The sequence below is a fragment of the Rhea pennata genome, chromosome 2 (assembly GCF_028389875.1).
Source record: "Rhea pennata isolate bPtePen1 chromosome 2, bPtePen1.pri, whole genome shotgun sequence".
Classification (NCBI taxonomy): Eukaryota; Metazoa; Chordata; class Aves; order Rheiformes; family Rheidae; genus Rhea; species Rhea pennata.
Window position 1 is genome coordinate 110,677,823 of NC_084664.1, and position 26,331 is coordinate 110,704,153.

The window sequence follows — 26,331 nt, forward strand, 5'->3', positions numbered from 1 at the left end:
TATCAGATAGTCACATTTCTCATAATATTGGATGGAACAGTGCTCACTAAATTGGTTGTTCAGTTGTCTGTTGGATCCTTATTGTACAACTGTTAATGGTGATACACATTTGCAGGATTTAAAAGTTATAAAACCCCAAAGTGATCACTGCAATGATCTCTTTGACCATAGATATAATGCAGGGCAAAAAACTTCCCTAAATCAATTCTCACTTGAAACATTAAATACAGTTGGGGCGGGGGGGGGGGGGGGGGGGAAGGGAGGGGAGAGAAGATCTTTCCTTTAGTAGGCTCTTCCAGTGGCTGATTATCCTTGGCATCTGAATTTGGTTAGCTTCATTTTCCAGCCATTGGAGACTTTGTGTACCACACTGATGAAGTTAGTAAGAGCACACTTTTGCTTCACATATAGATAATGTCAACCCTTAAGCTTCTCTAGTAAATTAAATAGCACCAACTTGAGTCTTTCTCTTTAAGGCATATTTTTAACCTTCCTTTTCAGTCTCCTAGTAGCAGCTGTGCTATTTGAAAGGTGTAGAAACTTCTTTGTCCTTTATCTCTCTTATATTACCCTATTTACCCATCTACGGTCTGTATTAACACTTTTTGTCTATAACACTTCACAGTCAGCTGCGAAAAATTAATAATATCTTCATCACTTTTCATTAGTATTCATCAATTCTGAGACGCTGCACAAATAAAAAATTAATCTTCAAAATACTTCTTGTGAGCTGAGAGAGTATTTTTATCCTCTGTTTACAATCCTTGATGTAAGATACAAACGTTCAGACTTCATTTTAAAATAACTTGGGTACCCACTTCAAGGCTCCTAAACGCATAATATTCCAGAGAACTTTGAAGACTCAGATCACTTTTCACTGATTTCTGCTGTAGTTTTGAATATTCAGCACTTGTTCAAATAACGCCCGAGTCTGATGTTGTACATCCAAAAAATGAGGGAAGCACAGAGTAACTGCAACTCCAAAAATGAACTCTGTACTCTGAACAACTGCATGAACTCTGAGCATTTCGGAACATTGTCACTTCTTGTCCTTGGTCTTCCTGCCTACATCTGGACAAGCTTTTTAATCTTCCCAACTTGTGACTTATGCAAGATAAGTTCTTTTTTCTCCTTTTTTCTGCCTGGGTTAGGATCCTTCCTCCTCCCCATCACCCACATGTGAAGGAGGAGCTTACCAGTAAAAAGCAAGAAAACAGGAGATACACTTCCTCTTCTCACCTTTTGCAAAGGCACAGCCTGGTCACGAGCAGTAGCAAGCTCACACCTGCTACCAGGTAGGGCCTTCGGAGCTGCTGTGTATGTGGCAGGTCACGCTGTGGGCTAATGCCCACACAGGCTTGGCTTTGAAAGCTCACAGGGCTTGAGGTTACTTGGTGAGGATGGCTTCTCTGGTGACACTAGCTACTCCATTCTGGCAAGTTTCCACGGGTTGTGTACAAACCACAACATTTATACACTGTCAAAATCTAGATAGATTTTCAGAGAGATAGCAAAAGTAATGCCTCTTCCCTGCTAAATATCTAAATCCCTATTTGAAAGCACTTTAGGAATCATAGAATCCTAGAATCAATAAGGTTGGAAGGGACCTCTGGAGATCACCTAGTCCAACCGCCCCGCTCAGCAGGGTCACCGAGAGCATGTTAGACAGGGTTGCATCCAGGCGAGCCTTGAAGATCTCCAGAGAAGGAGACTCCACAACGTCTCTGGGCAACCTGGTCCAGTGCTCCGTCACTCTCACAGGGAAGAAATTCCCCCTCATGGTCAGGCAGAACTTCCTGTGCTTCAGTTTGTGCCCATTGCCTCTTGTCCTGGCACATGGGACAACTGAAAAGAGTTTGTCCTTGTCTTCTTGACACCCTCCCTTCGGGCACTTATCCACATTGATAAGATCCCCCCTCAGTCTTCTCTTCCCCAGGCTGAACAGACCCAGCTATTGCAGCCCTTCCTCACAGCGCAGATGCTCCAGCTCTCTCATCGTCTTTGTAGCCCTATGCTGGACTCTCTCCAGTAGCTCCATGTCTCTCTTGTACTGGGGAGCCCAGAACTGGACACAGGACTCGAGATGAGGCCTCCCCAGGGCTGCGTAGACAGGCAGGATCACCCCCCCTCAACCTGCTGGCAACACTCTTCCTAATGCACCCCAGGAAACCATTGGTCTTCTTGGCCATAAGGGCACATTGCTGGCTCATGGTCAACTTGTCATCCACCATCACTCCCAGGTCCTTCTCTGCAGAGATGCTCTCCAGCAGGTCAGCCTCCAGCTTGTACTTCTGCCTAGGGTTATTTTTCCCTAGGTGCAGGACTCTGCACTTGCCCTTGTTGAACCTCAGGAGGTTTCTCTCCGCCCAACCCTCCAGCCTGTCCAGGTTTCTCTGAATGGCAGCACAGCCCTCTGGTGTGTCAGCCACTCCTCGCAGCTTGGTATCATCAGCAAACTTGGTGAGGAGGCACTCCGTCCCCTCATCCAGGTCATTGATGAAGAAGTTGAACAGGATGAGACCCAGTACTAGCCACAGGCCTCCAATCGGACTTCGCACCACTGATGATGACCCTCCGAGCTCTGCCTTTCAGCCAGTTCTCAATCCACCTCACTGTCCACTTGTCTAACCCACACTTCCTGAGCTTATCTAGGAGGATGTTATGGAAGACAGTGTCAAAAGCCTTTTGGACACCAGAATTTTTCATTACATCAGTCACGTTCCTGAAAATGGATGAAACTCTTCTGGGTAAGAGAGGCAGCATGTAAAATTTCAGCCTGCACAGATGATGCTTCACAAAGTTATAGGCAACAGAAAACAGTGTCCATCAATTCTGATGGCAGGCACTGCTACTAGCTCTGCTTTTAGTAATACACATTTACATACGGATTACTTCATCCATCACTGGCAATCAAACAGCTGTAGACTGAAACATGGCAACTGTTTATGGCATAGGATAGTACTACTCAACAACTTCAGACAGGAAATTAAGAGTATTTTATTCAAATGAAAATGCAGTCTAGATTCAGACAAATTAAAATGCAACAACTCAAGTTGGAAATTGGCCAGAATGCACTGTTGCCACATCATCAGTTCTAAAAGTACTGTGAAATCTTTTATCCATAAATGTTCAGCATTTTAGAATGGAGAGCACTGACCACATCAAGAGCCTCAAAGCCTTACAGTGGGGCAAGGGGATTATGGGGCAACAGCACTGCATGAATACGATGGCAACATGTTCAACACCTAAAATTCTGTCAGGCTTTTTCTATGATCATAAGAAAGGTATGTAATCTGCTTCTATTTTTATTTCAGCAAGAAGTAGGCTTTAAGTAACCAGGATAAGTCATAAGCATTCGCTGTTTCTACAGTAACTAACAAGAAGTAAGGAGAGAGGAGGACTCAGACAAGACTACTTGCTGAACCTCACCATGTGCTTGTTTGGAGCTTGGTCTCATTTCAAAATGTGCCTGTAATATCCATGCACACTAATGACTTTTAGTTGGTAACTAAATACCAAATTTAGGAAAGGAAAACAATTTAAGCTCCAGCACTATTCCCAAAAGCCCAGATTCTTTCCACACTCAACAGTCTCCTTTCTTCTTTATTCTAATAAGGCCTGATTCTGCCATCCTAACTTATATCAAGTTCTTGCTATGTCAGAATTTGATTTCTGGCAGAGAAAGGCTCTGTGCACTGTAGGAAAAAAATTGGAAAATGAACCTTGTATTTACTGATCAGTTAATTATGTTTATGCTTTTCACTATGAATAACTTTTAACTTGAAATGTATCGACAGATTTTTTTTTCTACAATCACCTGAATTAAAGCAATTTACACCTTACATTAATTGGCCTTTCTTATAATAAAAATTAATTGCTCTATAACTGATTAACACTTCTTTGTTACTTTTTCTTTTTCATTCCACACTGAGGACAGAAAATTAGTGATTGGGAAAAGTACACAGAATGAGAGCAGAAGAGAAAGAAAAGTTTTGTACTCGAATGCTTTGTTTTACTTTTTCTGAAAACCAAAGTTGAACACAAATAGATAAGGCAATTTTTGCAAATATGACTGAGGAGCCATAATGCAACTGTCAGTTTAATTCTCAAGAAGGTTGTAGAGAGGTGGAGAGTAAAGGGATTTCAACTGTAACTTTGCAAAACATTTTGCCATGAACTACATAAGTATTTTAGAGTATGTAATAGTATTGTATCCCATCAGCTGGAGGAATAAAGTGTTCCTCTGCCTCTGGGAGGGCTTTAAAATATTGTTCATGGATCTGCAGAAGTGACAGAGTCATGCTGCTGTTATCTGAAAACCACTAGTCTTGATGTTCTTGTCTAATACAGTTTCATACCCACTTCAGTCCACATGCCTGCTAGGAATGTATGCATGCTGGCAGTTAGCTACACTTTCTAAGCAAGCACTAGATGTATAGTATTTCTGCTCTACTCTACTCTCAATTGTTCACAGCTCATTAAAGAGATTTTCCACCACCATTACTGTACTAATTTAGAATCATGTCAAGGCTGAATAAGCTCTGAATGGAACCCTCATCCTCATGTCCAAAAAACCCTACAGTAAATGTTGCAACAGCAGCTGGCATTGACTCCAGGCATATAATTCATAGGGCTTCTTGCATGGTAAGTCACAGTTGTGAATAGGAATTTCAAAGTACTTATGGTCCAGCACAGTTTTTCAAAGATGTTAGCGTATGTCACTTTGACATCTTCAGGTATGAACATTTACCATACCTTTTCAATTTGCTGTTTGTAAAATCCTAGAAGTAGTAAACAACAAGAGAATTACCCACATCATTATCACAAACAAATGGTAATATTCTTTAGTCAAATACCTGATATTTTAGTGGTGAATTGATTTGTGATTGGAGGTCCAAAGCCTTTAGCTGTGCTGGCTCTGATGGTAAAAGAGTAGGTAGTGCCAGGATATAGTCCAAAAAAGAGATAGTGAGTTTCATTTCCTAGCTTTGAGACTCGTCCACTTTGATTGGATAAATCTATTTCTGGGTCAAAGGAACTGACTGCTTTGTAGGTGATCTGCAAAAGAATAAGAAAGTTATAAACTGTCTTGAGCAGATGGACAAAGATTGCATCTTTATCCAGTAAACCCTTCTGATGTATGCACTGTCAGACATTTTATGATAAGCTATCTTACTCTCTTATACTCTTCAAATCCTGAATCCCATGAACAGACACAGAAACTCAGCCATAACTGGTATGAATTATTACTTTTATAGATACAAGGACTTAGAGGCAGCTAAATTACAACTGTAAAGAATGGATTCAGGCTTACATTAACTCCTTTAAGACGCTGGCTTTCAGAATGTCATTTTTTGAATCCATCTTACTGTTGGTTTTGAGCAGCAACAATAACATCATCAAAACAACCAGGTAAAAACAGGTAAGTAAATAGCAAAATGTGTGGCTGCAGTTCTAGCTGACTTGACTATAATTACACTTTGCTCTGAATAAGATTATCCTTAGTAGATGATAAGGGCAGCTTAAGGTGAATTCTTCAGAAACTGGGTAAAGCTTGTCTTCAGTCTGAAGCTTAGATATTGTAATTGCTAAATTGGAAATTTTCAGGTTATTAAATTGTACCTTTGCAAGATCCTCATTCAAAGGTAAGTAGAGGAATTTAAGTAATATATGCAAAATATATACTGTTCCTCTGTTCCTTCTTTGATTCAGTTGCATTTGTTTTCATTAGCAATTTCACAGTAAAGCTCTATATAGATTTTTTTTTAGTTACTAATTTCCATGCAATGTAATGAGAATTTAAAAGTAAGAAATCCATTAAAAACTTAAAAACTAAAAATGATTCATCACTTTTTATTTTTAAATAGTTTTGTTTGTATGCAAATATGTATAATTCCAGCATTAACACACAAAGTGATAATTGACAGCCTTTTTGTTACATTTATGCCATATTACTATAATTAAGAAGATATATAAAATAATATTTAGATAGAAATACCTAAGTGTTGGCACTGCACAGCTTAAACACTTGCCATTTCCTAAAATCTCTGACTTAATGAAAATTGATTTTTACGTGACCCATCTAATACAACACCTATAAAATGCTGAAAATGAGTAATGAAAACTCTGATACAGTCTAGATAAACTCTGATATTGTTTTGTTAGATACAGGCAGCTTCTCTACAATTCCTCATCCATAAATTGAGCTGAACGTGCCTTAAAAAAACCCAACTAACCTTCCCAATTCTAACATAAGATGCCACCAAGTACCTGAAGTAAAAATTAAGGTTACATATTCAAAAAAATCCCTCTTTCTGATGGTAAGTGCTTTTCTGTCTGTGGCACAGTAGGCATGTATATTTTTGGTGATTTTAAAAGACAGGTTAGATAACTACCTGGAAGTTATGTTTTATACACAGCTGATCCAATTCTAGGACAAAATGAACTCTTGAGGCTCCCTTTAACTTGTTTTCCTAGGTTTTTGTAATTCTTAATTGCATTTCCCAGAATCTCAGGTAAATTTTATTTCAAAGTAAATCAGGATGCTGGAAATTTTGCAGGCTATGTTACATTCTTAACATTTTTTACCTTTAGTTATTAGATAGCTAAGTGGCTGATGTTCTGTAATAAAATAAGCTCCTCCATGAGTCAGGCGAACCACAACAGAAGTGTTTTGACTGGTCAAAATGAGCTTGTATTGTTTCTATATTTTAATCCTGTTTGTAAGACTGCTCCTATCTTTTTTTTTAAACTGCTTTGTCACTTCCACCATTCTAGTTCAGCTTTGCAGGGATGAAAAAGAAAGACACGAGGGTCATGTTTTCACTGGGTGTTCACAATTTTATCAAATTTAGGTGAAACCTTATACAAAAGACTAATCCCTTTATTCTTACAAACTGTGGACCTGTACTGCTGATAAAGGAGCAAAATGGTTTTAAAAATTTATGTCATTTCTTCATCTGAAAGCTTTTTTTCCATTTCAAATATTGGTAAAATAATTGGATTTGCTCCTAATTTCACAATAGCAATGAATACTTTAATGCTTGATATTTTAATGCACAGTTTTTCCCACCAGATATATTAAGAGACTGTCTACTTCAGGCACTAAAAATAAGAGCCTGGCCCCAGAAAACAGACTAAACTATGAGATTTTTAATAACATGGAAAGTTACGGACTCAGAATAAGAAATGCTAGACATAAAGGTGTGATCGAGCTTTTCCACCAGGAGCTTGGTTGCAAACTAAGGACTATGCATTAAGTAAATCTGTCGAATAGGATCAAGACACTGGGACCTTCTGAAAGAAGGTGTATGCTGCTATGATCTAAGGCTGCCTCTTGCAAAAAAGTGCTATGCACTGAAGAAGTTGCCCAGGAAAGAGCAACCCTGCTTCTAGGTCTGACTCAGCACCTGCAGTTTTTTGTCTTGCCCTAGCTGAGCGTCTTCAACTCTAGACAAAAGTATGCAGCACTCTCATTCCCTGCTGTCCTTCTGGCCCTGTGACTCCTTCATCCCTGGTATTGCCTGGTGGTGATGGAAGAACGGAAGGTGCATTCAGCCCTAGCCACAGCTCAGTCACTCCCCTGCAGGCAGGGGACTATGAATTTGAAAATCCCTCAGGCTGACATGTCTGTTAGGTGAATGTTAACCTGCTAAGTCCAGAAGTTGAATGCCATGAGCACCACTGTTTTTAAGGACATACCAAACATACCGTACATCCGTATGAAGGTAACTTCAGTGCCCATGTTTTTTTGGATCAGTACTATTGATGTAGGCACAACTAAGGGCTTAAATGTTTCTTCACCTAAACTTTGACATGCAGCAGGGCACTGGCAAGAGCTAGACACCTCACTTCTCAAGCTGGGGTGTTCTGGAGCTTTGGCTGGGTGTGTTACTTTGACAGTACAGATTAGCCACAGAAGGTCCTGCCAACATCATGGCTAGTCTAAAGCAATCTCTTGAACATAAATACTTAAATTTCATCCAAGTTGTCTGGTTTTTATCCTGTGAGCAACTTCAGGTAGCCAAAATATACCTGAACTATACATTGGGTTAAATGCCCCGATCCACTATGCATATTTGTTGGCAATCAGGTTGCCAGTCACGTTTATAGAAACATCGTGGTACGTTTTAGGCTAATAAGCAATAGTCAGGGAGACAAAGTATTGCCAAACAGGTCTTCAGTAACTCGATACCTGTTCATATTCAGCCACCTGACTGGACTGAGTTGACATCCTCAGAGCAAGAGACCATTTGATTGCATCAGCTTGTTGGTATCTTCTACTTAAGTAGAAGATTGATTTCACTGATTGTTGCCTCTTCCACCACTGCTGTACAGCATGTTAGATAAACAGTGTAAGGAGCTATCAGTATTGTATTCTCTATGCAATATTCTCTTCACTATTGGAATACTGAGTTCTTTTGATGTTCTGAGACTTGTACAGTCCTGAATACTTCAGAAAGATTTGTAAGTCTGGTCATGCTATTCTCCACTTCTCAATGCACCTAAACAACTCTCGTTAGAGTAGATGAGGTCATACATCTATGCTTACAATGAACTGCATGAATACAGCTCATCTATTCCTCAGCAATAAAATTACACATGCATGCAATAATTTTCCAGTGTTTCTATGTATATAAAGGCTAGCATCAACAAAAACACTAACACACTATGTACAAAAACACTAACATACTACGTAAAACAGTCTGATTCCTGAAGATACACAACTTTCTGAACTAGTTGAGAAAGTTAGCTTTCTCAAAACTAGTCCATACATTTTCATAACATTTTATTCTGTCACAGTAAAACAGTTTGCAAAACAGTATCAACAGGGTACCATTTAATTTAACTTTTTTCTTATATCTTTTTTTTTTGTTGTTGTTTTTAAACAAAGCACTTCAATACCAGTTTTGTAGTAAGGTCAGGTAAGAGGTTTAGCAGTGATTACTGTCTGACAGCTTAATCTGCGCAGTCTTTTGTCAATTTTTCTAAAAGGCATTCAGGCTGAGGTTCCATATGAGTAAAAGCAGTGAATTTTAGACATGTAACAACATATAATTTTGTTGAATTTGCATTAAAAATGCTAGATTATTTTTTTAAATTGTGCCTGCTTGTTTCTATTACAATAGACTTGCTGTAAAGAGTCTCTCAGAAATGTGATGTTGACTGTCACTACTGTGTTATGTCTCCTATTTTTCAAGAATTCACTAAGAGCTGCCTTTCAGTCTTCTCAATATTTGATCTACATTACCAGACAGAATACTATATTATATGGATCTAAAAACAGCTGATAATCTGGGACATTTTTTAAATTCTGGAACATTTAAAGCTGATAATCCAGGAACATTCTCATTCTTGCAGTAATTCACTCCTACATTAGGTATTTTTATTATTTTTTAAATACGTCTATTGTAAAAAAAAAAAAAAAAAAAACTTTATTTTCCAGAAACTGACAAAAAAAATTAAAAAATTTTCATTAGCGATTATGTGCTTTTAAAAATCAAAACTATACATGAAAATTAAAACATGACAAATGCTTGATACCTCATACAAAGTAATCACACCATACGTTTGCGCTGGCTCCCTCCATTGAAGAAAAATCTTCTCTTCAAAGGTACTCCCTTGAATAGACTCAAGTGGTACAGCACTCGGGACTAATGTATTAAAAAAAGAAAAAAAAAATCTATTTGAGAAAAGTTGCAGGAGACACTCACTGCAGTACTTACACTCTCAAGGCTTAACAATAGTCCATCAGGTCTCAATCGCATAGTTGAAATATGGTTCATATTCTGCAGGTATAATCAGCATTTGTAAACTGTAAAATAGATCAGAGATGACCCTCTTCTCTACCTCGCCCTCAGTAAAACATCTCAATTGTATATAAACTTTTAGGAAATAGCACATGATATTTTTTCCCCAAGACTGAAGGAAACACCAGGACAGCTCAGTGATGGGAATAACTTATTTAATTGGATAGTATATTAAGGAAACATACGTGCCACTTCCAGTGTAAAATGGACTTAGGAGTATGGCACTTCCCTTGTAAAATGCTATTGATGAAAGAAAAGGACAATTCAGCTTTTTTTCCCCCAGGAATTAGGTGATGTTTCAACAATAAATTCTTGTAAATAAAATCTACTTATGAAACTTACAACAGTATTAATGTCCCACACTAAAATGGGACATGTTTCTATGTTCACATAGGAAAAGTACTGAAGTAACAAAGTACCATTCTGGCAGATTGAACTGGAAGACACGGCACATCTGGCACATAACAGTGATTCCAAATGACATTAGGCCTGAAGCCTTACAACAGGTCGAACACATGGAAACTGTGAGACTGACAAATCGAAAATCTGGTATTCTTTGTCTTAAAGTCTCTCCATTTATAAGAATCAAGACTGAAGAGCCAAGGATGGCAGGAGGCTCTGATGCTGTGTCAGCTGCTCTCAGATATCTACACCTACTTCCTCTTTGTTCTGCAACAATTTCCTTATCCTAGAGCCAACATCATCATGCTTTTCAGAGTTGTATACACAGCACGTGGACATGTAAATGCAATTTATGTGCAACAGAAAGTGAAAAGAAAATTCTATAAAATGTACATAGGATTGTACATGCAAAGTTCAGATAAGAAGATACACTTAAGATTTTCCAGATGCTAGGGGAAAAGGATGAAAAATACTTGGTAAAATGGTTGAAATAACTTTTCATACCCTTTATCAAGATCAATCTGAACGGTTAAAAGACCTGCTTAGCAGGTCATCTGCTGACTTGTTTCCTTGCTAGGTCAGGTAAAGCAGTAGTTCCCTTTCACTCCTCCATGCTGCTGGTCCATGAGCTTATACAGTTTTGATAATCATCTCTCCTTATTTCTCCGTATACCTTACTGGAATTCTGCTGCCAGTGGGAAACTCCAAGGCCACAGGTGATGATGGTTTCTGAATTTGCTTACCAGTCCTGTATGAACCAGTAAGATTGCACTTGTATAGCAACCTTGAGTCTGGGCTCCCAAGAGGAGAGATCTGGCTAAACGCAACTGGAATTGTAGAGTTAAGGATTTATGTGTAAATAAGAATTTAATACAGTGTAAATAAATTATGTGTATGGAAAACTATTGTGATAACTCTCTAAAACACCTGAAGGCCATAAACATGGAGCAGCTCTGCCATAAGGGAGGTGAAACACTGGAGCTGTAGGATCTTCATCTTCAGAGATCCTCAAATCTCAACAGAAGAAGGCCGTGAGCAACCTGCTCTAACTAGATCTGCCTCGAGTAAATGGCTGAACTAGATGACCTCTGGAGGACCCCTGCAACCTATATGATTCTATTATTCTAAAAATTAGGATCAATATGCTTTGTCTTGTTACATCCCACATTTATGCACCTTACTGAATGTGTTAAGTATAAAAGAATATAATTTTTAAAATACATACAAAAATATTGCAGAAACAAATCACAAGACTTTCAGGTCTGATATTTCAAAATTGATTCATGTTATGCAAAAAATATTAAAATATTGTCCAGTGTATTCTTTCAGCCACTGATGCTGGGTTTTAATAGACTTTGGAATAATATAAAAGTTCCAGGAAAATATATAAATGATCTAGAAAACAGCAAGATTTTTAACTTTGTCATATTGGACAAAAATTTTAACAGGCTTACAATAGACAGAATCAAATTCAGAGGACAAAAGAAAAACTAAGTCTAATTGAAAAAATTTTATGCTAGGCTTGTTTTATCAAATCTGTTGCAGTGGTAACTATACTTTCAGAATTTGTTTATTTTACTCCTTTCTATATTTTGATTACAAAAAAGCACTACACAAAACCAGTACAGCATATTACATGATTAAATAGGTTAAACGACTGACTTCAAGTATTTATTAAAAATGGAACTCATTATTACTGATTTTTTTTCAGAAATCTTCTCAGTGTGCTTGCGGAAAGTCTATCACTGATCCATAAGAAAATACAAAGATTGCAGACGTTACAAAGTTGGAGGCGATAGATCTGTTATATAAAGCAATACGGGTCATTTGATGAGGCTTATCTGAACACTAAGCATTTTATGATGGAAGAAAGCAAGGTCAAAAAAACGAAGGAACACTTGTAGAAGGCACCAAGGGAGTATTCCTCAGAACAGACTATTCTGATAAAATGGGAAAGATACTTGGTACATGACCAATTGAACAAGAAGTCCTGCTTTGATCTCAGACATAAGATTACTCCAGCAAAGTCTCCACAAGCATGATTAAGGTAATAACACATAGGATTTAAGAGAATGGTATTACCTTTTCAGCCAGCATTACTAAAGCATTACTGAGACATAGTAGCCAATTCTGCTGTCCATGTTTCAAGAAAAGCTACTGACAAATTATCAGTGCTCAAAATGAGCAAATGATCTGAAAACCTCATTTTAGTCAAAATCTACCAAATGGAAGGGAACATTTATGTATTTGAATGGAAGACATTGTCTGGATAAGCAACTAACTGGTGGCTGGAAAGCCAAAGCTAGAGCAACTGAAACTGCAGATTAAGAGGAAATATTTAATGGTGAGACTATCAACCAAAATAAAAACGTATGTGAGGATTGAGGACACTGTGGGCAATGACTTGAATTTTCTTCAAATTGATACAGATACCTTTTAGAGGCAAAACATAGCTCAAGTAGAATTTATGGGTTTAAGGAAGAAATGATTAGATGATGTTTGATGGCTTAGGTGAAAGATTATAATGCTTATAATGTCCCCTTTATTGACTTAAATATTGACTTAAAATTGCTGAAGATGATGGAAAATTTGCTATAAATTTTAATGAAAGTAGAACAAAAATTTGTAGAGAAACAGGCTTGCTCATTGACCGCAGGTAATATACATGTATAGTTAATGAAATATACAAAAATATATTAAAAGTAATAACAACATTTTGTAATTTTTATACACTCTCCTAATTTATGTAGTTGGTTTCCTGATCCCAATTTGTATATTAATTAATGTGCATGTTTTTAAAAAAGTAATTACAAAAACTCACCATCTTCATCAGTTTGTACTACAAGTTCTTGGCTTTCTTTCCGTCCTTCCGGATTCATTAGCACCAATTTTATGCTGACGTTTGTGTATGGTGATAGATTGGTAATTGTGTGCTGTGGATGTGAACTTTCTGTATCCCAGCTTACTTCTTCTCTCACTTGCTCTTGTCCTCCAGCCTGGTAACGGTAATGAACTGTGAGGTTGTATCGATGGCAACGTGTAACATTATATCCAAATGGTTCCCAGCAAATAGTGATTTGTCTAGATTTGATCTCCACAACCTCTAGTTTCCGTGGTCCACGCATTGGATCTGTAAAATTAGCAACATAATTCTGGTATCATATTTAGGCTTATTAAAATTATAACAGAAGTAGGATTAGTAATAAAAAATTATATGATTTTGTAAATACATTTAAGTAGAAACAGAATTTCATTCCCTTATCTCTCATAGTGCAAAAGACAGTAAAAGCACAGACCTAAAGAAAAATCAGAAAAAAACCCACCACGGAAGTGTCTTTGATTAAAAAAAAAAAAAAAAAAAAAAAGGAGAGAGAGAGAGAAATAAACTGTACAACACAGTTTAAATGATGTTCACTATCAATTACTTGCAAGGAATAACCACGTCCAATTACATTTACAAATTAACAGTTTTAAAGCAAAATAAAAATCCTCATTCAAGCAAAAGAAGTATCTAAAAATATAAGGTAATTTTAGATGAAAATCTTCACACATACTATTGGTTTCTCCCAGAACTGTTTATACAGAGAAAAATATTAGGTTCTTCTTCAGCTGTTTCTGATTTATTTTCAGCTTAGACTCAACACAATTATCAAGCTCTGTATTGCCAGGGAATTAAGTTAATATTCCAATTTCTTTAAAATAGTCTACAGAGTTTTTTCCCCCACAAACACTAGCTGTGAGTATCCTGCTTTTTACCACATCACTATTTAGTAGTGGTTTAGTACAGAATCCAAAGAAACACACACAAAAACCATCTCAGTCAATATCTTCACTGCAGCTGAGCTTTCCTGGAGGTCTCCCAGCTGACAGCGAGTCACAGTTCACATCTAACAAAATCATACCCAGGAACATTCAGCGATCTATAAAGAAGAAATTTTTCTCAACTTGATTGTCCAAAGATTGCTGCTGAGGGAAGCCCAATTCCCTCCATTCCTACTGGTCCCTGCAGTCAGGGGAGCTGGGAAAGGTGAACCTGGGTTTCCACCATAATACAGCACAACCGCAGTGCTGGCGTGTGCCCCGCATTTTCAAAACACTGTCATTAGTAGAGCTATTATACTTACTCACCATGATCTGTTTTTTTTCGTACTAGAGCCCTCAACAAGATTAAAGGCAATGTCTGGTTTTATCCACTGCTTCACTAGTTAAATGCTTAGAGGACTTTTAATGAGCTAGAAGCTTCTCATACATAAACAAATTAATATGCATCTTCTCTCTTTTATGTTTATTAATCACCACGTCTTCACTTGGAATGTTCTAAACAATTTACACAAGATTTCATCTTTTTATTTTTTAATAGAATCCCTGCATGCTGAAAATATTTGTTCAAAGATGTTATTCATCTTAACTCCTTGAAGAAAAGGTGTAAAGAAATTGCTTGTTCTCTGTAACATCTACAAAGCAGGCTATATTTTTCCCCCCCTTCAAATCCTCTGGCTTTTTTTTTTTTTTTTTAATTAATTGCCACCACCTGACACAGCATTGATCAGCAACGTAGAATATCTGCCAACTGGCGACCAGACGGCAGAGTAAAGCAAATTCAATAACAGATCTATTCTCAGTCTTTCTTCTAGTGACTACACTGACTTGTAAAAAATCTCCTCATACGATACTGCCAAGTCCTCACCTTACACTGATAGATCAGTATATAGCCTTAAACCTACTGCCAAACTCAGATTCCCCAGGTAAGAATCCTAACGACTGGGACATTTCCTACTGCTACAACAGTTAAGATTGATAAGGAGCAAATCTCAAAGACTGGCAAGTCCTGAAAGTTTCTTATCTTCCATAAGCATTTACTTCTGCGTAATTTGGACAGAAATCTCATGAAAAAGGTGCTTTCCTTTTTTGTTTCCTATTCCAAGCATTTTTTCTTTCAGGTGAGACTATAAATAGCAAAGATCTTTTAATCAATATTTTGGAACTGCATTGTTATCTGGACGGGCTAAATGAGAGTCGAAAATGAAGGAAATTAATGTGACCCTGAGAGTGTACAACATTAAGTAGTAGCTGAGCAGAGTTCACAGTGGCAAGAATAAGGATCAGTCTGCTTAGTTTCACAGCAAGCTCATCAGAAAATTCAGAGTAGAGCTGAAAAATCTTCTTTATTAGAGACATAAAATTAGTATAAAACATTTTGAAACAGAAATCAAGTTGCTATACAAAAAATAAAGGATTAAAACCCCTTCAAGATTTCTCCCCAACAGAAGGATATTCTTATGTCACCTAATCTTTCTCAGTTACAAGCACACATTAGCTCTCAGGTTAAATCTTGAAGTCATTGCCGTGAGAATGACAGTTAGTTTCACACTTTTAAGAAAACAGACAAGGGGAAAAGAAAAAGCTGTTGATACTCCGAGGATTCAGCTAATCAGACAGTGCAAATACCCTGGCTTGATTCTCTCTTCTAAAATATCAAATAGCTAGACAGTCCGTATCTGTTTTTATTACCGTTCATTCACAGATTATGCAACTAAGAGGCTGAAATGATCCCTTTGTGGAATAAGTCTAGTGGGGGCCAATCTCTGCACTAAGTGGAAAGGAGAAAGAGAAAGGAAAAAGTAAAAGATACTGGGAAAGATGTATAATGCAGGAAAATAAAGCAGGATCTTATATGTACCAGGTGGGATAACTGCTGGGCTATGGGGGATGTCTACTGAGAAAGTCAGGGTGAATATCCCAAAGATATCTCTCCATCAAAGAGCTTTTGAAGACTGGCCTGTACTCCAAAGAATTTACCATTTTGTTTCCTCAATCTCTCTTTTAAAGTCTTAAAAATGGAGCTTGTTAATGCAATAGACTCTGCTTTATTCTTTATTTCATCAAATAAAACTGCTTCTTGAATTACCACTATTTTATTTGCTTTACTTTTCTTTCCAATATCACGCTTCTTATTTACTAGACAACTTCATTACGGACCTGAACATACCAACACCTCCAGATGGTAAACTTTTTTATTTAAATTACTGTTACTCTGCCTCCTTTCACACTATTCCTCTCATTCTCCTTTGCTACATGTTTCAGAACTTCTAATCTGCTCTATATAACAGAGCGCTCAGTCATAACAGATGCGTTTGCTCCAAATACATAACCATACAGTAAACCTGGGAATGATGAATAGAAACATGTTCACTTTTAACCAGAAAAAGAGGCTGATGGAATCTTTGCACTAAAAAGATGAGGCTCAAGACAGTCATGAAAAATAACAATAATCGTAACAGAAGATACATATTGTAACAAAAGGATGAAAGGAGTTTCCATTTGATCAGCCTAGCACTGAGCTTCTCTGGAGGTGTCTTTGTACACCCCGAAGGACCTGTTTATTGCGAGACGGTTCTGAGTGCACAGTGCATCCAATACGCTGGGAAGTATATACTCTTCATCATGAAGGACACAGGCTACTTGGGGAATGGAAACTGTTCAATAACATTGAAAGAATTACGGCTAATGAATTCAAAAGCTATTATTTAAAAGGAAAAGCTGAATTACTTAACAGCATGAAGACTTCCATTTAGTTGATTTTTTGTGCAGGATTTTTTTTACCCTCACACTTTCTCATGAGTACACACCTAAATTTAAGTGAAAAAAACATGCTATAGAGATAATGTTCTTGTGCTACTGAGACTTTCGTTAACTGTTCATGCAGTACTTTAAAGTTGTTGTCCTAGCAATAGTCTATCGTTGCATTAGGCAAGTGGTAACTATGCAGAAAAATGTAATTTCACAGTGCTAATGACACCTGAAATCACATTTTTTAGAGTAGAAGGCAAATACAATACTGGTAGGTGGAGAAAAAACATTTCATACCTATTATGTTATATGCAATACATTCACCTCATATAATGACAACTGTCTGATGACGCTTTGCTTTCACCTTACTTGGTAAAACCTCACCTGCAGAAAGGATATAAATCCTCTCTGCTTGCTCTGCACTTCTCTGGCTAACTTGATATTCTGCTGCTCTCAATATTCTAGCTCTTACGTTTTGCATGACCAGCATGAATTATGAGGTAAACTGGAAAAACAGGGCCTACCAATTCTTCAAGAGAAGAGGATTTCTTCCCAAAGGAGCACCATGCCTGCAGCTCAGCCAGGTAGCTCTTACTGATTCCCCTGATGGTGCCCGCAGCACTTCTCGTGCTGCGCTCGCTCTGCCAGCTCAGCTGGGCATCCAGCACCGAAGCCTGACAGCCGCAGCTCTAACCTGAGGGACCGGCAAGCCCCGCTGTAGCCGCTGGCATTTCAGCATCCCACTTAATTGGTGATCTCACTTCTCTACTCAGCCCTGTTTTGCTGAGAACACAGAGCAGAGACTGACAGGTAGGAGCAATTTCCATTGCAGCTTCAATTTGCAGCTCATTTCTCTGGAACTTTGTGCTTTATCTTTTCCTACAAGTACAATGTTTTTTCAAAAACTCAATTTCACAATCACAGAGCGACTTTTAGCTATAATTTTAGCATCCTGTCTTTGATCATCAAAACTTGGGCTGAGAATGAAAACTCACACTGGAAGTTTTGTCTTTTCTGTTCACCATTGACTGCACAGACCTATGGAAATAAGAGCCTAAGATAGCAATGGCACAGTGATTTTCTGACAGTCCATGATATTTTAGTAGCAGCAGAAATCTGGTATGTGTTGGGTAACATTTAGAAGACATTTGAGCAATAGGAATCAGGAACTTATTTCTTCTTTAGGTAAAATATTAACATGGATTAGTAACTCTCATGTTTTAAATTCCAAATTGGACTCCACTATCTTTCCACAGGAAGGAAAGGATGATCAGGATAAGAAAATATAGCAATTTAAGATGAAAACAGAATTACCTGAAATTTAAGATATTATCTTGTCTAAAAACATATTATCTTACGCATAAAGATCTTCTAAACACAACATTTAATTAATGATAAATAATGAGACTGAGGAATTCCTGGCTCTGCATAGTTTTTCCAAGCAGTCTTGTATGAATCACTTAACATCTCTTTGCATCAAACCCCTCTGAGTGAAATGACAGAATATTCCTCTGAGTAGTATAGTTTCAGAATCAGAGGGCATTACATATAATTTCATGAAAGTCTGTAAGGAACTTGCATACTATGGCAGTGGATACTGGAAGCAAATACACGCTATATTCTGCGTGCTGAATGAGGGCTACATCTGACTCACTTCATTGCATGGGACATACCTTCCAGGGAAAAGCAAAACAGAACAGCTGAGGAGGAGACATGCAAACTTCACTCTTTCCTGCAGAGGAACTAAAATATTAAACATTTAACATTTTCTAACAATGCAGATCATATTCCTCACTTTACACATATTTATGCACACCATATTTCAACCATATTCCTCCTTACTTGGCAAAACCCCACCTACAGAGGTTATAAAGCTAAATTTCCCTACTTTGCAGGTTGCCAAATAAACTGATATTCTGCTGCTCTCCTTTATCCTAGTTGTTATGTTATGCCTCAGCAGCATGAAACACAAGGTAATGAAATATTATTTCATCCACATGGGAACAGACTATACGCCTCAGGTGCCAGCAAAGTCTGTTTTGTCTTGTTTTTAAAAGACAAATCTCAGAATTTTAGAATTCCAAATAAGAAATTAGTTAAAATATTTCACCTGTTTGGCTCTTCTTACTTAATTATATCCCACCTATATACGACTACAAAGAAGTTGATGTTTACACATTTGGTCTAATAGTTTTGTGCCAGATCATGTTCAAATGTGATGGGACTGATTTTTATACTGTAATCATTCTTTGTGTGAGTTCAACAACAGATTGAAGCTCAAAAGGAGCTTTTCTTTGCTCAAAACAACATATGATTTGGCAAAGCTGGTAACAACCCAGGGTTTTTCACCTTCCAGTTTACCAAAAACTGCAGAGTGCGTTGCGGCAAGAAACAGTGGGCAAGATTTTGGGTAGGTCGCTAGAAACACAATGGTTTTACACAGCTGCCTGGTGAATCCAAAGGAGCAGCCAAGCCAGCTGATTTGCAGTGATGACTGGAGAAAGGGAATGGGCTCCTTACCCTCGTCATTGTCCACACTGCCCATTATCTTGATTTTAAAAGACAGGAATCACCAAGGTAACCAAAGAAACATAGGGACAAATGACTAAAACAAATAGCAAAATCAGCTACCTAACATGATTTTGCTGATGTCGTTGTCCTGCTGAGTCCTAACATTTTAAAATCAAATCAAAGACTAAGCTATTAGTGTGCACAAAGCTGTTGACAATCCAGAGAAAACCCCTGGAGTAAAGAGGGGCACATCAGAAGTCAGTCATTTTACTTATCAGTGTGTGGTGACAGCAAGCAATAAACGTTAGGAGCAGCAAAGAACAATTATAAATTGGACAAAAAAAAAAAAAAAAAGAGAAAAAACAGCTTCCTCTGGCATACTTTGTTTTCTTTCAGCCACAGAAATTAACAGCAATAAATACCAAAAAGATTAATACATGTTAAAGTAAATGACTGCAGAAGATCTTCAGAATCTCCTGGAAAGATTTCAAGTTACAGTATTTAAAACTCTTGCCAACCTTTCACTGGGAGTTGCTAGATAGCATTTCCAAATAAATGTGCCTGCCCTTCTGCAAAAAGACATGCCTCCCCCAGCAAAGTAGCACTTCCATCAGTCTCCTAAAAGTATCCCCGACACTTTAAAAAAATTATCTTCAGAGCTAATGTATGAGAATGTATAAGAAGTATGAGGCAGCAAAATGGAAATGATAGTTACCAGAGAAGAAGGGAATAATCAGATATATATAACTAGCAACTGAAAACTGGAGTATGTCTGTTCTTCTTTTGAGGGACTTCTGAAAAAAATGGCTTCATTTTAATTCTGGGGTACGTGTCTTCCACAGTCAAAATGCCAGTGAAAGAAGACAAACAGATGGATGTGTGTACCCTGAAGGCAGCAGGATGACACGAGCCTCCCTTCTGCACCCCTCCAAACTATTCCAGACTCCAAGAAAATGGAGAAGCAGGAGTAAGCCTCCTGCATAAATTTCCCCCAACACCTCTACTAACATAAACAGCATCCACAGTGTCACAACACAGAAAACATCAATAGGACAAGAATTAACAACTAAAAAAACATAGTTCAGGTCTACCCCATCACCTTTTTTTTTTTTTTTTTTTTTTTGTTCTGGACCAAACCACTTCCTATCATCTGGGAACCATGTGATTCTCATATATAGCATGGGCTCATACTCAGCCTTCTTTTTTCCTGCCAGTGATGCCAGCAGTCTGCTGCAAAAACCAGAAACACTAGTATCTCTCATACTATCCTGTTGCCAGTAAGTCTGCTAACACAAACATTCTTCAATGTGGACCGAGATACATACAAATAGATCTCTTTTCTCGTGCTTCCACTGATTTTATCATATACTTCACAAGTACTGTATAGTTAAACTTTACACATCTGTAGGAGGTATGACACTATTTCTCCTGGTTTATATACAAAACAGCTGAAGCTCAGAATGACTGAATTACCTGCCAAAGATTACAAAGCATTAGCAAGAACAGTGGAACCCTAATTCTCATTTCTTACTTCTAAGCCATTAATATGTAATAGTTAACAGATTTCCCGTTGATCTGTGGCCAGAACTGTTTAGTCCCAAAACCCAGGAGCTCAGAAAATGGTAAAATACATACTCATAGCTCACAGCACTAACATGAGCAGGCACAATTCTTAAAATGAGCCAACTTGAATCTTCTTACTTCTTCTCAAATTCAGTTGTGAGATATAACAGAGATCTATCTGCTCTTTCTAGGAAGGACCATTCTTGTGACAGACCAAGATATTTAGTCAATTATAATTGACTAGAAGACCCACTAGGAACACATTCTAATAAGCAACATTAACTGAGTATAACTGGGTATAGTTGGTTTTGAAATGAGATGAGACACTGGAATTAGGTTTTTAGTAATATTTTATCAAAAGCACGTAAGAGCAATATAATCCTGCAAAAGACAGCTCCCTTAACTTTTTCATCTTATTCTCTAATTCATGGCTATACATATCCCATAAGGCATATGTCTTCCCGGCTGAAATTCAGTTGCAAAATACTGGTATAATCATCAAAAATATCTTTTAAAAGTCTGTAGTATTTTTTATGTATCAGTTTCTATACAGGGTTTTCCTCCCTGAGAGAGCTGATATGAACTTTTCACTCTATAGTAAAATTTAAATCTGAGCCAAAGCAAATTGATTCTAATATTTCTTTATGTTGCTGTCAGTTTATAGGTATACTTTAGATGGTAAGTCCTTTAAATTCTAATATATTTAAATAAGGAATGAAAGAAAAACATCATTTGATATATTTTTGTCAAATTACCTACATTATATTATTACTCCTCCACAGTCAAAATCAGATTTTAACTATGAATGATACAAACAAGATTACATCCTGAATCTGCAACAGATTTTAGCTGCTTGTTTAAAATGACATACCTAGCTATTCAGTAATCACTTTATAATAACCCCTTTCATTTCTAAATCTACATCAGCTTGCAGTGAGAAAAATGCTGGCAGTGGTTTTTACAACTACACATTAGTTTTGCATTTCATGACAAGCTAATTCCAGAGAGTTCAAAAGACAGACAAGCATGTGTTCTTAAGGTTTTCTTTCTTCTGCGGGAAGGAAGCATACATCTAACTGGGAAATGAAAAATAAAGGCGTGCAGACATATACTTTTCACTTCATACTTACGGTATTGACAATTTATCCCAACGTCACCCCAGGAACTTCACAGAATAGGTAAATCAACAAGAAATATGATGTAGGGATAAATACCTCCAGCACAAATTGAGATTTATTATGGCAAATAAAGTGCCCACCTCTGTACGATTACTAAACTTTGGTTCGGGTAAACTTTTTGCCCCTTCCCATCACCTGCCCAACAGGCGTTCAGCAAGCAGACACCGCCGCCGCCTCCTCCCCGTCCGACCGGACCGCGGCGCCCCTCAGGAGGGAGCCGAGGAAGCGGACCTCCACACCATTTTGTGCAGCCTACGGCCCGCGTGCTGCTCGTATCTGCGAAGCCCCAGGCAACGCGCAGGAAGGCGAAGGTCTGCGGAACTGCGCCCGTGGCCCCCGGCACCCTCCCTCCGCGCGTTTCCCAGAGGACAGCACCGACCCGGCTGCACGTCAAAGCGTTCAGCAGCGAAGCGCCAGTGAAAAAGCTTTCAGGCGAACTACGCAAGGGCGCGGGGTGCTGCTTCGAAGCTGTGGAAGGCACCTCTGCAGCGCCGAGGACATTCGCCGCAGCAACGCGTCTGACTGGACCGTGCACCGCAAACACGTGGCGGAAAGGCGAAACGGCTTTAACGTAACACACACGGGTCGCCTCAGCGGGCAGAAAATGGGAGCCCAGGAGAACAGCGTGAACTTGTACAAGTTCTGGTGAGGGGAAAAGAATTTCTAGTCAATTTTCCCTGAAGGAAAGTGTCTGGAATATGTCTATGGAAGTCCAGTATGGCACACTGCTCTCTTCATACACTACCACAGCGCAGGTATTTTTGTACAGTAAGTGCCACAACCACCTTGTGGTGACCGGCACTAATACGAACGGCAAAGCGTGCATTTTGCAGGGGAAGCAGGTAAGTACTACTACCCTCCAAAGCAACCAAGGGGGAGACTTATTCTGATAACCTCTTTGTTCTGACTGTCAAGCCACACTTTAGCATGTCTGAGCTCCTTACATTTCAAGGTACAGTTTCTTAAGTTACCCCAAAAGTCAACTGGCAAAAGATTAAACCGTAGTGTAAATCAGTGAAGGTTTCAGCTGGTCAATACCTGCCAAGACTGCAGAAGCACAGAGACTGTTTATTATGTTCTGGAAAAAAATAAATGGGCGATGCTGTTTCATAGAACAGTCAGAATAAGATGTTGCAGGGTGTTCTGGTTATCACTGTGGCCTATTGCTACTGACAAATCACATTAATTCAGAGCAGTTATATACAGCGGTGTTAGCTAAATTGGGGATTTAAGACAGACTTTTATTGAACTCAAGTGACAGGACTCCATGGTGATATAAATCTAGGTAAAAGAGAAAATGCCACCAATCAATGTTCCTTATCTAAAAAGAACATTTAACATTCCTTCTAATCTGATATGTGCAATCAACCTTAACCAAATGATATAGAGTGAGATCAGTTTAGACAAATAAGTCTCAAATGCATAAACCTGATAAATTAATCAAATTCTCTGCATCAACTGATAAACGAAACTTTGAATGATAAAATGCATGTGTGTCACACAGGAACAGAAAATTCTACCTTTCCTACTGCATGATTAGGCACTACTACAAAATACAATAGAAAATGAGAGGGAAGTAGTGCGATGTTGAGAAGATCTTCTGTTTAATTTGGGGTAAGATCCTTTTCCCAAAAGAACCTCGTATGTTCTTCTGAGCTAGGATACAACCTTTAACTTTCCTCCTAAGGCTAAGCCCATCCTTGGGACCTTTCCAGGAGTTTAACACAAGCCGCAGGAGTTACCAGCTACTGAGTGAAGGAAAGTGCTTTTTTCACCTACCAGTCTAAGCGACTGTATTTCTATACAATGAGCAACTGGTAAATGAGGTTTCAAAATACTAGCTGCAACACTGAACTCTGACTCCTTTTTCAAGCTTGCTCATATGAGAATAGTACCTTATTCAGACTTCCTTTAAAAGAACAAAATACAAACTTCTCCTGTGTTATGAGGATAACTCATCAGGTTTTGGATGTTTTAATTTAAAGTGACATGAGCACTGACAGAAATTATATATATCTATATAAAGTTTTGGTTTTGTGTATTAGTTACCTTACACGAAAGGAATTTCTTGTGGATTATCTTTCCCAATCAATAATTATGCATAACTCCTTCAAACATTAGAAGAGTTGAAAAGTACCTACAATTGGGGTACATACTGACTTTGGAGGGTTATAAATTCAAGCTTTTTTCCCTGCCATATCACAGTATCTGGAAAATTACTTAAAGAACTCTGCTCCAAACTGGTCCTTCCCCAACACTCCTCTGACAGATTTTTCTGAATCTTCCTGTGACAGCTGAGGAAGTTATTTGCCACCAGTCTTAAGTCTCACTTCTCTGCTATACCATTCCCTGTAAAAAGTAAATTCAAGCAAACATGTCTGCTCATGAAGTGAATTTACACTGTTCTACTTTAGCATGAAATACAGAGAAGAAACCAGCCCGTATTCGCTTCTGATGCATTTTCCACAAGGAAGGAAACTTCCAGCAGAAGAGCAAGCGGAACAGCTGGGAAACAACTAATGCTTCAAACGAATACTCTTTGTCCTCCAAAGGCTTGTCAGACTCTTAAGAGTCCCATAAAAGTGCATTTATCTGGGACTTTAATGGAGGCCTCAAATAATGAAATATATGATACTACTGACAAAAAGAACTAACAAAGGAATGCAAGCACAATATTAATACGAAGAAATGAAAATAAACTTCCTTTTGCATAACATGTGTCACAGGTTAGTTAAGTCACCCATTATACCACACATGATCTTCAGCCTGTGTTATTAATTTTCTCTAGTCATAGATACTAAAAAATATTAGGACTACACTCCCGACATTGCCTGCAGCCTTCCCTGCTTTAATTGTTACAGGTCACTTTGCATTTTTAGTTATGTCCTTCTGCTTCTTTCTCCTCTGCTAAATTTGGTCCTGTCAGATGGATTAAACAGCACCTGCATTAAGTCAGAACCATAACAGACATGGAAGAACACAAAGCAGCTATCAAATATTCAGGAAAGTGGAGGTTATGGGAGGTTGTTAAAGTACCTAGAAACTCGAAGGACTAGATTATGGTTTCAGAGGTCAAATATGAGCCACTGCTTTACTGTTGAGACAAAACCACTTAACATAGACCCTTCAGGAGCTCTAGATCACTATTTTATTACACTGTTCAAGGAAAACGTGGAAGAGGTGACCAGCAAAAGTTCCCCAGAAAATAACCTGCTGTGGCAAATTATGGGCTGCATATGACAGCAGTTATACAAAGCTGGAAACTGTCTGATTCTATCGCTAGTGACCCAGGATCCAAAGTCCACTAAGCATTCTTTCTTTCAATTGAACTAAACTAATGGAAAATAATTGCTCCTCTGAAAAAGGTCATACATGAAGTAATAAAAAGCAAGGGCTATAAAGCAGCTATTTATATATTAGTCTAATTTGAATTTATAAATTGCTGACATCTGTTATAAATTACAATCTTCTTCCAGGCACAGAGGTTTCTGACCACAGCCCTTCCCCTATCTATATCATGATCACAAAAGTAAAGAATTCAGGATATTAACTTACATGCATTTCTAGAAGGGTTCAGGTATTCATCTTTAAGAGTGCTTTTCACTAGCAAAAGGAGGAAGACATCTAAAATACAGGACTAGAGAAGATAGAATATTGTTTTTCCAAGCTATGTAATATGTATTTCTTTTGGAAAAACACTAAATTATGCATAGAAACAGTTATTCAGGAGGCAAATATATATTGATTTCAGGGCTTCAGTTTCCCCATCTGTAGAAAGGCAATTCAATGAATGACGCCAACTCCTTGGGGGAACTGAAAGGCTAAGTTAACATTTGTGAAAAGCAAGGAGAATCTACAAGAGCTCAAAATCACCAGCTCCCAGGGCTTTCTGTCACAGAATGGGTATGGAGCTGCCCTTATTTAAAAATTAAACTGAAGTTTTAAAATAGTTTAATTTCAGAAGATAGGTAGTATTCAGAAAGACAGAAACTACACATAGATATTTTAAGCATTAAAATGTGGAATTATGTGACAGTACACGTAAGCTCTTATTTGTAATTCAAAATTCAACCATAAGAGATTGCCACAATGGAAATGCTACTGCTTTTGCATTTGTAAAACAGCTTAAGAGTCGCCTCTTAGAATCCTGTATTATGATGCTTATTTTTCTCTTCAGCAATCTACATGCATATAAAAATGGTATGCTGGATTTTGTATACAGATATACACAAACTCTAGAAATATTTATAAAATGTATAACCTTTTTAAGCTAGAAGTTTCTCAACAACTGTCTCTGC

The 26,331-nt window shown here is 37.9% G+C and overlaps 1 protein-coding gene across 7 annotated transcripts in view; it reads right to left on the reverse strand.

The window, feature by feature from the left end:
- The window catches only part of PTPRM (protein tyrosine phosphatase receptor type M), a 474,059-nt gene that overhangs the window by 208,761 nt on the left and 238,967 nt on the right, over window positions 1-26,331 (reverse strand). For all 7 annotated transcript variants that reach the window (XM_062570156.1, XM_062570154.1, XM_062570152.1 and 4 more), the window contains exons 8-10: window positions 13,033-13,341; window positions 9,544-9,653; window positions 4,857-5,058 (exon numbers count right to left, since the gene is read on the reverse strand). In XM_062570156.1, coding sequence (XP_062426140.1) covers window positions 4,857-5,058; window positions 9,544-9,653; window positions 13,033-13,341 — 621 coding nt within the window. The remainder of the gene's footprint in view (window positions 1-4,856; window positions 5,059-9,543; window positions 9,654-13,032; window positions 13,342-26,331) is intronic.